The 13840-nt window shown below is 43.5% G+C and overlaps 1 protein-coding gene across 1 annotated transcript in view; it reads right to left on the bottom strand.

Moving 5' to 3' along the window:
* Positions 1-13840, bottom strand: part of KDM3B (lysine demethylase 3B) — a 96666-nt gene that overhangs the window by 36908 nt on the left and 45918 nt on the right. The window contains exons 6-9 of the mRNA XM_066272595.1: positions 13233-13307; positions 8695-9294; positions 2752-3985; positions 867-1068 (exon numbers count right to left, since the gene is read on the bottom strand). Of these exons, the coding sequence (XP_066128692.1) occupies positions 867-1068; positions 2752-3985; positions 8695-9294; positions 13233-13307 (2111 nt within the window). The remainder of the gene's footprint in view (positions 1-866; positions 1069-2751; positions 3986-8694; positions 9295-13232; positions 13308-13840) is intronic.

The raw sequence follows: 13840 nt of genomic DNA, 5'->3' as shown, positions 1-13840 counted from the left end.
CTACCTTGGCTCCTTTATGTCTTTCATACTGTACATCTAAGCCATCAGAAAATCATGTGGGCTCTATCTTCAAATTATATCCTTAGTCCAACCACTTCTCATCACCTCTATCGCTATCTCCCTGCACTAAACCACCATCATTTCTCACCTAGATAATTGCAACAGCCTCTTCTCTCTGCCTTTGCCTCGATGTAATGTATTCTCAAAAAGGTAGTCAGAGTGCTCCTTTAATCCCCAGTGCCTGGAATAAGGACTAGCACACATTATGTGTTCAATAAATATTTGTTGAATAAGTGAACTTATACCATATGGATAAACCATTTGGATTTATTTAAAAAGTTAAAGCTTCTTGAAAGATCACTTAGAAGAAATTCTTCTTGTAAATTTATCCAGCAAAAGAAAAGTGACTAAACAGCTGTTGTTTGATAAAAGTAGGGGATAGTCCTAGGATTTTCATCAGTTCTATTTCAAAGATGATTCACATTATCTCCTAACCTTATTTCCCTCTTTCTAGGGGACTTGAGTTAGTCTAGCACTGAAGAGGGGAGTAAGTGGTCAGGCCGATTCATAATCCAAAATGGAGTTCTACTCATACCACTGGTTTCAAATGGAACCCACGTTAGGAATAACTCAACATGGGTCAGGGGCTGGGAGCTGAGACTGTTCAATTCTTCAAGGACAAAGCCACATGTCATTTCACAATCTAATCAACTAAGTAGCTACTGTGGCAGAGCACCAGCACGGACTCAGAAAGCAAAGGGATAAGGAAAAGAGAGAGGAAGATGGTAAGATGTATTTATAGATTCAGAAAAACAGTAGGAGTTATATCACTAAAGAAACTGGGAAGGAGACAGAGAAGTTTGTACCTCCGGAAGTGAAAGAAGCGGCAGGCCACAGTGGAATCATCTTGCTCCTGTTCCTTAAACTTCCGATACCGCTCCAGGCGACATTCACGACACTTGTGCAGGTGAGGGGCTACATTGATGCATGACCCATCCTGTAGGAAGGGCTCTCCAGACTGCTTCAGCTTCTTCACTTTGCTTACATCTTTTAGAACTGACTGGCCGACTATGACAAGGGAGAGAGGAGAAATGGTTCGTTGATCATAACAAGTATTAAGAAGACACAACATGATCCTTTTGGGTAGAAATACTTGCTCTGACTTGGGCCTCCTATTTCCGCTGCTTGGGCATGTGCCCAGCAGGTCCATCCTTGGCAGAAAGGGTGCAGAGAGAGCAAAAGGCTTCACTTGGTATTTAAGAACCACAGAGAATTTGAAGGGGCACACCATTATAGTGAAACAACTCTGGGCATGAGTTAGAAAAACCAAAGGCAGAAGTTTGCTGTCACCTGTCTTTAGCACCTCAGGATATAACTTTTTTTTTTTAGAGACAGAGAGAGAGTCAGAGAGAGGGATAGACAAGGACAGACAGATAGGAACAGAGAGATGAGAAGCATCAATCATTAGTTTTTCATTGCGACTCCTTAGTTCATTGATTGCTTTCTCATATGCGCCTTGACCATGGGCCTTCAGCAGACTGAGTAACCTCTTGCTCAAGCCAGCGACCTTAGGTCCAAGCTGGTGAGCTTTGCTCAAACTAGATGAGACCATGCTCAAGCTGGCGACCTCGGGGTCTCGAACCTGGGTCCTCCACATCCCAGTCAGACGCTCTATCCACTGCGCCACCGCCTGGTCAGGCTAACTTTTTTTCCCCAATATTTATTTTTTGTTGATTTTAGAGAGGAAGGGAGAGCAAGAGAGAGACAGAAACATCAGTCTATTCCGGTATGTGCTCTGACCAGGGATCAAAAGAGCAACCTCTGTGCTTCAGGACAATGCTCTAACCAACTGAGCTATCTGGCTAGGGCAAATACAACTGTTCTAATCAAGGACTCTTCTAATCAAGCTCCCATGGGATATCAATTTCTAACGACAACAGCTACTTTTACCACCAAACTTTACTTTTTTCTTTTTCTTGACAGAGACAGAGAGAGTCAGAGAGAGGGACACATAGGGACAGACAGACAGGAAGGGCAAGAGATGAGAAGCATCAGTTCTTCGTTGCAGCATCTTAGTTGCTCACTGACTGCTCTCTCATATGTGCCTTGACTAGGGGGCTACAGCAAAGCGAGTGGCCCGTTGCTCAAGGCAGCGACCTTGGGCTTCAAGCTAGCAAACTTTGGGCTCAAGCCAAGATGAGCTTGTGCTCAAGCCGGCAACCTTGGGGTTTCGAACCTGGGTTCTCCACATCCTAGTCCACCACTATCCACTGTGCCACCACCTGGTCAGGCCAGACTTTCCTTTTTTACCATCAGCTCTTACACACTTCTGGACAATAACCTCACAATATAGAATTTAATGGCTTTTGGAAAAGACATTAAAACCTCGCATATGTGCCAGAGAGAAGCAAAGTGAGGGGTGAGTAAAAATGATGGGCCACATGGAAGCAGAATAGGATGAGAAAAACACTAGGAAAGAGTTACCTAACAAACACTACCAAGAAGATCAAGGGCCTTCCTTTGTGGGACTACCATTACACCAAAGATAGATAAACCTCTTATAGTGCTGATTTAGATGCACTCCTGCCTTAAAACAGGTCTAATGGGGGCCTATGTCAGGCCCTCTTGGCTGTGTAATTCTGAGATTACAGAACTTTCCATCAAAAGGAGGACCCCTGCTGCCCAAGAGCATGACAAGCATTCAAACTAGTGCCAGAGTCAAGCCCATGGATATAGCCCCAGCAGAATCACCTTTCAGGGGTGCAGTCCGTGGCCGGCCTTTGGGGGCCTGCTTTCCTTTGCCTTTGCCCAGCAACAGCTCAGCACTGCGCTCCCCATTGGGGCCTAGCTTCCCCATCAGGTGTTCTGGAATCCCCTTCAGGCCGGTCTTGGCCTGCAGCTGCTCCTCAGAGTCACTCAAATCTGACAGGTCACTGTTGGTGCTGGAGTCTGAATCCTGTCTGCAAGCCAAGCTTCGCTCATCCAGTGAGAACCTTTTCACAGCTTCAAAAGGAGCTTTGTTTTCCTGTGAAAAATCTGCTGGGGAGGGCAGAAAGCTGCCCGAGTGCCTGCCAAAGACATTACTAAAGGTTTTGAGGAGGGGATTGTCCTGCTGCCCAGGCCCCACAGTTGGCCTCTCCTCTGTGGGGCTGGAGGAGAGAGTAGGCATCTCAATAGGCTGGGTGAGGCTGCTGGTGGGTGAACTGGAGCGGCCATTCCCCATGGCAGAGAGGCTTGGACCCCCAGGGGTAAGAGCTGAGCCCAGAACACCAGACACCAGTTTGGAGGAGTCAGTTGTGATGAAGAGGGTTTTCTTCGCTAAGGATGTTGCGTCTGAAGAGGAGTGAGACTCGGGCCAGCTGGGTGCTGCCTTGGAGGTGACAGTGGGAGCAGCAGAGCTACTCGATGGTGCCTGAGATGCAAAGCCACTGAAAGGGCTGTGTTCCACTTTCTCCACAAATGCCAAGAAAGGGTTTGAGGGCTCTTCCCGGGATAGTTTGGGGGGCTGTAAAAATAGATTTTCATGACTCTCGGGGGTGCGGGCATTGAGGAGGCTCCGTGGGAAGGCTGGTGTGAGGGTGGGCATGGACTCTGTAGGCACTTTCTGGTCTACAGAGCTGCCAGCCTTAGAGCCTGATTTAGTGTCTGCTCCAAGAGTGGGTCTGCCTTTACATAGGCTCTCAAGGCTTTGTTTAAATGAATCTCGACTGGAAGAATCATCAGCCAAACTTTCTGAAATGGTAGTGAAGTAGTTACTGGTGGGTAAAGTTTGGGGCATGCATTGAAAAAACAAGTTCTTGGAGAGATCAGAGTCTTTCTGAGACTCTGGTGCAGAGCTACTGCCAAAAGAGAAGCCCAAAGGTTTGTTCTCTGTGGCTAGAACCCCATTGGACTGGCTCCTTCCACTTCCAAAAGTCAAAGGTTGTGATAAACTTGGGAGAGATGTTCCAAATCCAGAGGAGGCCAGAACAGAATTTCTTGAATTCTGAAAAGAAGATAGCCTGAGTTAGTGATGCTGGCTTCTTTCGACAACCGTATGATCTCTTTCTTGAATTTATGCCAAAATTTCTTATGGATCATTCAACTTTTCTCTCCTACAATTCCATGAAGACTACTCTTCTAACTAGATTTCATTAACATTATGGAAGAAACCTGCCACTGACCACCACATAGAGGGTGGTCATCTTTAGCAACGTGAGCTAGAGATAGCAAGATGTCCTCATCCTCCACTTCCTTGGTTGTTAGCCAGCTAGTTGTCACAGTACTAGGGGTCCATGTAGGCTTCTTACTATCTATTGATATTTGCAATAATGACTCCACCAGAGAATTGGTGAAAAGGATTCCTAAACAGACATCAGTTTTACTTGAACATATGCCAAAGGACCATGTAATATTAATCTACCTCAATGACTTTAGAGCAGCTGTTCTCAACCTGTGGGTTGCGACCCCAGCCGGGGTCAAATGACCAAAACACAGGGCTGCCGGGGTCGCGACCCACAGGTTGAGAACCGCTGCTTTAGAGCAGGGGTCTCAAACTCGCGGTCCGCCCACCAATTTTGTGCGGCCGCAGACTGGCCCGCAGATTAATCCACGAAGTTTGATTAGTCTGCGGGCTGCACAAAATTGGTGGGCGGGCCGCACAGCCGCGAGTTTGAGACCCCTGCTTTAGAGGGTATTGTTCAAGCTTTAGTTTATTTAAGCTAGTAAAAATTTCCTGTCTTAGAAAAGTGACATCAGCCCCATAACAAGCCCATTTTACATTAAGGAAAAGTATTTTATTTGTCTAAAACTCCCAAACATGCACTCTTTTAGAATTTGGCCATTTATTTACGGGTACAAGTCAGCCTAAAAGGCAAATATGTTTCAATTAAAGTTAAACTTAAAGATGCTAAATTAGGCCCTGGCCGGTTGGCTCAGCGGTAGAGCATCGGCCTAGCGTGCGGGGAACCCAGGTTCGATTCCCGGCCAGGGCACATAGGAGAAGCGCCCATTTGCTTCTCCACTCCCCCCTCCTTCCTCTCTGTCTCTCTCTTCCCCTCCCACAACCAAGGCTCCATTGGAGCAAAGATGGCCCAGGCGCTGGAGATGGCTCCTTGGCCTCTGCCCCAGGCGCTAGAGTGGCTCTGGTCGTGGCAGCGCAACGCCCCGGAGGGGCAGAGCATCGCCCCCTGGTGGGCAGAGCATGGCCCCTGGTGGGCGTGCCGGGTGGATCCCGGTAGGGCGCATGCGGGAGTCTGTCTGACTGTCTCTCCCCGTTTCCAGCTTCAGAAAAATACAAAAAAATAAAAAAATTAAAAAAAATGCTAAATTAAACAAGGCACACTGGTTATTGAATATTTATGCTATTCAATATCATTAAGATCTAACAAGTCTCCATCCAGAAAAAGTATAAATACTGATATGCCCACCAAACAAAAGTATTCAGCATAACAAACTGAACAATGAAAAAACTTTCCTTAATATTTTACCTTGAAAATGTTAGCTTCTGCATGTGCATAAAGAAGGGTAGAATTGCTTTCATATATATTACACACCCATTTACATACACAGAAATATCCATTGATAGATATGAACACTTATCTAATACTTAAGTAAATAATGCCCAGATCCTAGCACTTGACTAACAAACAACAGAGTACTAAAATTAAAACAAAATAACCTTCAGGTAGATTATGATAACCCTAAACATTCACTTTAAATAACTGGAAATAAATTATCCCATCACTGCTGAATGAATATGATGTTTCCCTTTGGGGCGATGAAAAATTTTGGAACTACACAGTGGTACACAGCATTGTGGAAGTACTAAATGCCCAGGTACTGTACACTTCACAGATGGTTAAAAAGGTAAATTTTGTTATATGTTACTTTACTACAACTTAAAAAAATGCTCCAGATAGGAAAGGCTATGTTAAAAAAAAAAGAGGGAGTTTCAATTTACTTAAAGTATTCTTTAAATATGCAAAAGGAGTTTACATTAGGACTGTCCTTGAGGGTGGTAAAGAGGCACAGAACCAGGCAGGCTCACACAGCATGCCTCCAGTTGACATTTGCTACAAAATATGACATTTCAACATACTTTGGAGCTCATAAATTCTATTTTCTTTTCCTTCCCACTAATCAACAACCACTAACTTTAACCCCCTCCAACAACAACAAAAAAAGAGAACAGAGAGACATAGCCCTGAGGCTTTGCAGTTGCTTCACTAGAAGGATTTGGCCAAGAGCCTTGACACCTGCAGGACTGCAAGGAACCAGCAGGGTAGCTCAGGTTTTACTTCTAAAGTTACCCTTTATAAATAAATATACACATGAATGAAGAACAGTTTGGATGGTCTTGTGTTTTCCTTCAAATGATTAAATTCCAAATCCGTTTCTTATAAGAAAGTGATGACAAGCTGATTTCAACTCACTTTTTAGGACAAGAAGGTTCCTGGGTGGGAGCTTTGTGCCAATTTTAGATTTGAAATCAATTTCTGTATTTTTAAATCCTACCCCAAGGAGAATACCTAGGCTGACATCTTGGCAAAATTGTCAGTGTAGTCACAGAAATTTCTCCAACCCGTTGAAAAATTCCCTTTGAATCCACATTCTATCTATTCAGCCCTGCTACTCCTAGGAATAACAGCGCTCAGTGGAGCTCTTCCTGTAGCATGTAAAATTTGGTCTGTTTGTTTTGTAAGTCTTTATCTTTGTTTGTTTTTTGTTTTATTTTTGTATTTTTCTGAAGTGAGAAGGGAGGGCAGACAGACAGACTTCTGCATGAGCCTGACCAAGATCCACCCAGCATACCCACCAGGGGGCGAAGCTCTGCCTATCTGGGGTGTTGCTATGCTGCAATCGGAGCCATTCTAGAGCCTGAGGAGGAGGCCATGGAGCCACCCTCAGCGCCCAGGCCAGCTTTGTGCCAATGGAGCCTTGGCTGCAGGAGGGGAAGAGAAAAATAGAGAAAGGAGAAGGGTGGAGAAGCAGATGGGAGTTTCTCCTGTGTGCCTTGACCGGGAACTGAACCCGGGACTTACACACACTGGGCTGACGCTCTACCCTTGAACCAACCGGCCAGGGCCTATAAGTCTTTATTTTTGTCCACAATGCCTATGACACAGTTTATTTTAATTAATTTTGACAACTTGATGACATACAATCTGGAAATCCACATAAGATCCTCACATAGTTCCCTTGGGGATGCTGGTCAACTAACAGAGGACAAGCCATGAACACTGTGAAATTTGCATTTACAGGCTTTCTTCTCTTCTGCCTGGACATTTCACCTCCTTTCTCGGGATTAACAAATTGCATTTTCTAGGGAGAGGAAGAAATCAGATGAAATGTATATGACATGTTTTATCTGGCATTGTTATATCTAAAATGGTGCCATTTCGCCTGACCAAGTGGTGGCGCAGTGGATAGTGTCGGACTGGGATGTGGAGGACCCAGGTTCGAGACCCCGAGGTCACTAGCTTGAGCACGGGCTCATCTGGTTTGAGCAAAGCTCACCAGCTTGGACCCAAGGTCACTGGCTCCAGCAAGGGGTTACTCAGTCTGCTGAAGGCCCACGGTCAAGGCACATATGAGAAAGCAATCAATGAACAACTAAGGTGTTGCAACGCAAAACTAATGATTGATATTTCTCATCTCTCTCCATTCCTGTCTGTCTGTCCCTCTCTGTCTCTATAAAAAAGAAAAAGTTTCTTTTCAGCAATACATGCATATCACATAAAGAAAACAGTAAACTGAGTACTACTGTGATTAATTCCATCAAATATTTTAGGTAAGGCTTAAAAATATTAAGTTAGCAATAAAAAATTTATGGCCATATCAAATCACAGAGAAGAAGCAGCTCAACCTCAAGGGAAGATATAGAAAATGATGAACTGAAAACATCATTGGTAACATCATGGGTTGGTAACAGTAGGCTTCACATAGCCTTAATTACAGCGCTACCATTACCCACACTGTAATTCGTTAACCTTGCCTCTCATGGGTCTGGTGGAGGCTCAACCACTATGTGAACTAAATAGATTATTGAATAAAAAGATCTATCTTAACATTTCATTAAATTGGGTTGTATAATCAGTTCTGATTAGCCTAATTGTTCAGGTGACTTTTTTTTTTTTTTGTATCTTGTATTTTTCCGAAGCCAGAAACGGGGAGGCAGTCAGACAGACTCCCGCGTGCGCCCAACCGGGATCCACCTGGCACGCCCACCAGGGGGTGACGCTCTGCCCATCCGGGGGTGGCTCCATTGCAACCAGAGCCACTCTAGCGCCCGAGGCAGAGGCCACAGAGCCATCCTCAGTGCCCGGGCAAACCTTGCTCCAGTGGAGCCTAGGGCTACGGGAGGGGAAGAGAGAGACAGAGAGGAAGGAGAGGGGGAGGGGTGGAGAAGCAGATGGGTGCTTCTCCTGTGTGCCCTGGCTGGGAATCAAACCCGGGACTCCTGCATGCCAGGCCGACGCTCTACCACTGAGCCAACCAGCCAGGGCTGTTCAGGTGACTTTTAAGAGCTAATAAGGTTATTAAAATATACACATTTGCTCAATAAGCAATATAGAGGTCTATCCAGAGTTCAATTTAATCACAGAAAATACTCCTTCCTAGTGGCATTTGAGACACCTTTGAATGTGTCACCAAGAAAGAAAGTAGAGTGAAAGAGTGAACCCAAATCTCTCAAATCCACACAAGTCAACTCACCTCTCCTGGAGTCTGCGGCCGACTGCCTTTCTGCTTTTCCGGCCCAGTCCCTGCTGCAAGGCCAGTGTCTGAAATCCTCACCGTGGTTGGGGTAGAGCTGACGGTAGTGACCATAGCTGCTGAAGCCACCATACCCTGGCCAATTTGTTCCAGTGTTTTTCCTGTCTCTTTGCCTTCAGCTCCACCCACCTCTGGGGCCAAAGGTGTCTGACCTGTGGCTGTAGAATATGGAGTAAAAGGTACAGGCGTGTCCCCACCTACAGGCTCATCCTGCACCACCAGAGTCCTGCCGTTTTCTTTGGTGTAAGTGGCAAAGCGAATGTTGCGGTTAATCTGGGGGACAAATGTAGTTGATGGTTGCTTGGCTCTCTGATCCAGCCCTGGCTCTCCACTGGCATTCCCTCCTTTCCAGGGCCCTCGGCTCGCCTCAGCTCCATCGCTCCCATTACTGTCTACTTCACCCCTGTCTCCTTTTAATTTCTTTGATGCAGGATCACACCCAGAGTCCGAAGCACTTTTTCTCCTCCGGCCATCTTTCCCCTCTATGCTCTCTCTCTTCTTCTTTCCTTTGGAAGATTTTACTGCTTTTAATGTACCCCCCTACAAAACAAAATTCAAAAAATATTTATTACAAGGAACTTTCCATCTTGTGACAACCATAAACCATTAACTCTTTCCCATCTCTACAAGCAGAAAATCAAAGCAGGCACAGATCGCCAAGTTCCAATGCTAGCACTAAGACATCTCCTTTGTCAAAAAAGCTCCAATCTTCCTGTGATTCGATTTATACACACGTATTGAAGATAAACCTTCCCTTATATTAACTACACTACTTTCTCAAATGAAGGAAGGTTTAAAAAATTTGTGGAATTTCTTTTACAAAAGAGACTGCCAAACCTAGGCTGGGAGCTCATTTGCCCCTTGATGAAAATAATTGGCTTTATTTCATATTTATATCCTTGTTTGACAGAAATTGGCATTTCAAATACTGAAATGTAAAAATTCCAGAAGCCACTAAAAAACTGGTGGAAACAATAGGAAAACCAACATTTGTGAGTCTGTGACCAAAGGAAAAGTGAGCCCAGCAGAAAAGTTTGGATTGCTCTTATAGACACTTAAAAGATGCAAACAACCTCCAGATCTCATTCGAAGCATTACACCGAGGAAAGCAAAAAAGGCAGGCTACGATAGGTCAAACAGTCAAATCTCTTAGCTCTTCCAATAATCTCAGTTTGTCTCATGAAATCTTGCTTGAGTCTTATTTGAGAGGACAAATAACCTTAAAAGATACAGGTTAGAAGGGCAATTCCTACCTTCTTCCCTGAGAAAGACAAAGAGAGGGGGCTTGGGACACAGCTAACATTCTCTCAAGCAACCTTTGGGCAGCCAGGACTTACATCTGGAACATTCTTAGACTGGTATCACACCAAGAAGCAGGTATTCATTTTAGCTTTATATGGATAACTCTCAGGTAATTTAATTTGGCAATAACATGTGTTAGGGTGGCAATAAGCTATTAATATTTTCCAAATTAATAAATCTACTCTTACTACCCTTGAATATTTATAAATTCTTTGTGCAGACCTATATCTTTGTTGTAATTATTGTTATAGGTACTATAACATTTTTTCTTGAGAGAGAGAGAATCAGAGACAGACAGGGAGAGACATGAGAAGCATCAACTCATAGTTACGGCACTTTAGTTCCTTAATTGCTTTCTCATATGTGCCTTGACTGGGTCGGGGAGAGCAGCTGAGCCAGTGACCCCTTGCTCAAGCAAGCAACCTTGAGCTCAAGCCAGAGACCTTAGGGTCAGTGACCCCACACTCAAGCCATGCTCAAGTTGGTGAGCCTGTCCTCAAACCAGCAACCTCGGGGTTTTGAACCTGAGTCCTCAGCATCCCAGGTTGATGCTCTTTCCACAGCATAACCAACTAGTCAGGCTATAACAAACTTTTTCAAATTTTATTTCTTTAGCCATTCCTGTATTTTTCTTTCTTCATTCCATCCTTTTTCCTTTAATTTTCTTTTACAATTCTTTTTTTTTTTTTTTTTAATTTTCTTTTATGGGAGACAGGGAGAGACAGATAGGGACAGACAGATAGGAAGGGCAAGAGATGAGAAGCATTAATTCTTCATTGCAGCACCTGAATTGTTCATTGATTGCTTTCTCACATGTGCTTTGACCAGGCAGCTCCAATTGACCCAGTGACACCTTGCTTAAGCCAGCAACCTCTGGGCTCAAGCCAGCAATCCTGCGCTCAAGCTGGATGAGCCCGCGCTTAAGCTGGATGAGCCCACACTCAAGCCAGCGACCTCAGGGTTTCAAACCAGGGTCCTCTGCATCCCAGGCTGATGCTCTATTCACTGTGCTACCACCTGGTCAGGCTCCTTCTACAATTCTTAAACAAAGCCCAAGATTTCTTTCTTTTAATAATATTAGTCTAAGTTTAGAAATCTTTCATTTAAAAATTGTTTCTGTTTGCTAGGAATTATTTTCATTGGATCCTTTTAAAACTTTTTTTAGTCCTTCTTCAATATCTACGACCACCCAGTTTTTTTTTTAAATTATTTTTATTTACTCATTTTAGAGGAGAGAGAGAGATTAAGAGAGAGAGAGAGAGAGAAGGGGGGAGGAGCAGGAAGCTTCAACTCCCATATGTGCCTTGACCGGGCAAGCCCAGGGTTTTGAACCGGCAACCTCAGCATTCCAGGTCAACGCTTTATCCACTGCGCCACCACAGGTCAGGCCAGTTTTTATTGTTGTAAACTACAGAAATATGATCAGTGAAATCTCTCCTTTCTTGCTCACTCATTCAAGAGGAGGGGACCATGGGTCTCTAAGAAGGGTTACTGTAAAATTTGGTGGAACTATCAATAATAATTATGCTTTGCAACTAAGAAGACAGTTCAATTATGGCATGACTGAAAATGAAAGAATCGACATCCATTGCTGAAAACCACAGATCAATCTCACCTCTGACTCATCTGAACAATTTGCAGAATATGGCTCACAGCAACCTCCCTGAGCAACAAATTAGATATACAAGTATGTCCTACTTACAATAAGCTACTCACATGCAAACAGATACCCTAAGACACTGAGACCAGTTTTCTCCAGCTGTATCTGGCCAGCTTCAAAGTACCTGGCACTTAATAAATGAATAAAGAAATAAATGAAATAAGGAAGATTTAAAAAAAATGGGCCCAACATACCATCAAAGTAACTAGTGTTTTCAGCCATGTAAACAGAGTCAAAAGACGTATTCTATACCTACCCATGATTCTTCTTTTCCTACCCTCATTTTGTTTTATGAATTCAAGAATGACGAGATAAAGAAGATGAAAAAGAACTGTATACTTAGCAACAGTGGCCAAGAGAGAAGTGCTAAGAGACTGTAAGCAATATATGGACAACAGGAAATTCCAGTGAATGTTCTACTGAAGGAAATTCACACAGAATTTCTTTTTTCTTTCTTTTTCTTTTTTGGTGAGAGAGTCAGAGAGACAGACAGACAGACAGATAGGAAGGGAGAGAGATGAGAAACATCAATTCTTCGTTGCAGCATCTTGGTTGTTCATTGATTGCTTTCTCATATGTGCCTTGATCGGGGGTCTACAGCAGACTGAGTGACCCCTTGCTCAAGCCAGCGACATTGGATCCAAGCTGGTGAGCTTTGCTCAAACCAGATGAGCCCGCGCTCAAGCTGGCGACCTCGGTGTCTCGAACCTGGGTCCTCAGCATCCCAATCCGATGCTCTATCCACTGCGCCACCACCTGGTCAGGCCACACAGGATTTCTTGATTGGTTCAGGCACTGATTTATATTGTATATTTTTGGGGTTAAGATAATTTTGAATGAACCAAGAGTTAGACTGGTTCACAATAATTATACAAGTAATCCACTGTATGCTGAGCACTGAACTAGGCACATATTTTATTTGATCTTCTTGGTATATGGAATTTCAGACTCCCTTGAAGCTGACTTACCACCTAATGGGAAGAAGAAGAGGATGTAGCTTCTCCTCCATTTCTTATTACCGGGTAGGTCATGAATATTACTTCTACTGTATCTTTTAAACATATTTGTCCTGAAATAATGTAAGAAGAAATAGGCTATGAATTTAAAATGCCTAGATGGGCCTGACCTGTGGTGGTGGCGCAGTGGATAAAACGTCGAGCTAGAATACTGAGGTCACCGGTTTGAAACCCTGCACTTGTCTGGTCAAGGCACATATGGGAGTTGATGCTTCTTGCTCCCCCCACATCTCTCCTCTCTAAAATCAATAAATAAAAAAATTAAAAGAAAAGAAAAATATGCCTAGGCAACATAGCCATGATTAAAAAGATTTGCTCAGACTAGGTCTCTTTCTTGAGACTATCCTCCCTTAACTAGGCAAGACCAAAAAACAGCAAGAAATGTATAGTGGCCAGGATTGAAATCCAAAAGGTATCCATGGATAATACACATAAGGAATCTACCTAACAACATAATGCAAGCTCATGAGTCTGCTCAGAGGCTCAATCCATTACTGTACCTCGCTCTGAGACGTTGAACTATCCATCAGCATCACATGAATCAGTCTGGGATCCACAGACTTGATCTCACCACTCTACAGTAGGAGCAGAATAACAGATAATATGAAAAAGAGGGGAAAAGATTTAATGCCTTGTCCACCATAGAGACAATTATGTACTTTTCTAATCTGTGTAATATCTTTGTATTTCTATTCCAACAGTCGAATAAAAGCTCTACCAAAGCAGAGATCTCTGCTATCTTAGTCACTACTAGAAAACAATATCTGAAACAGGGTCTGAACTATGGTAAGTATTCAAGTATTTAGGTCTCTTTTAGGAGTGTTAATTTTAAATTCTGCATCTCTAAAACCTTCCTATTCTGTACATTACAAAACCCAAAAACCTTCAGAACCAATAATCATTAAAAGAACCAGTTACTATTAAAGATTAAGCACTTTTAGGAGCAGCCAACTTGACATTATCAGATTTAATGTGCATATCTTTTGACCTAGCAATTCCACATATAGGAATTTATCCCAATAAGTAATGTGAAACAGTGTACAATGATAGATGTTCAAGGATATTCACTGCAGCATTATTTGTATTATTGATAACACTGGCAATGATT

Source organism: Saccopteryx bilineata, chromosome 4, assembly GCF_036850765.1.
Source record: "Saccopteryx bilineata isolate mSacBil1 chromosome 4, mSacBil1_pri_phased_curated, whole genome shotgun sequence".
In the NCBI taxonomy this organism is placed as follows: domain Eukaryota; kingdom Metazoa; phylum Chordata; class Mammalia; order Chiroptera; family Emballonuridae; genus Saccopteryx; species Saccopteryx bilineata.
The sequence above is the reverse complement of the archived record's forward strand: the minus strand, read 5'-3'. Positions and strand labels throughout refer to the sequence as shown.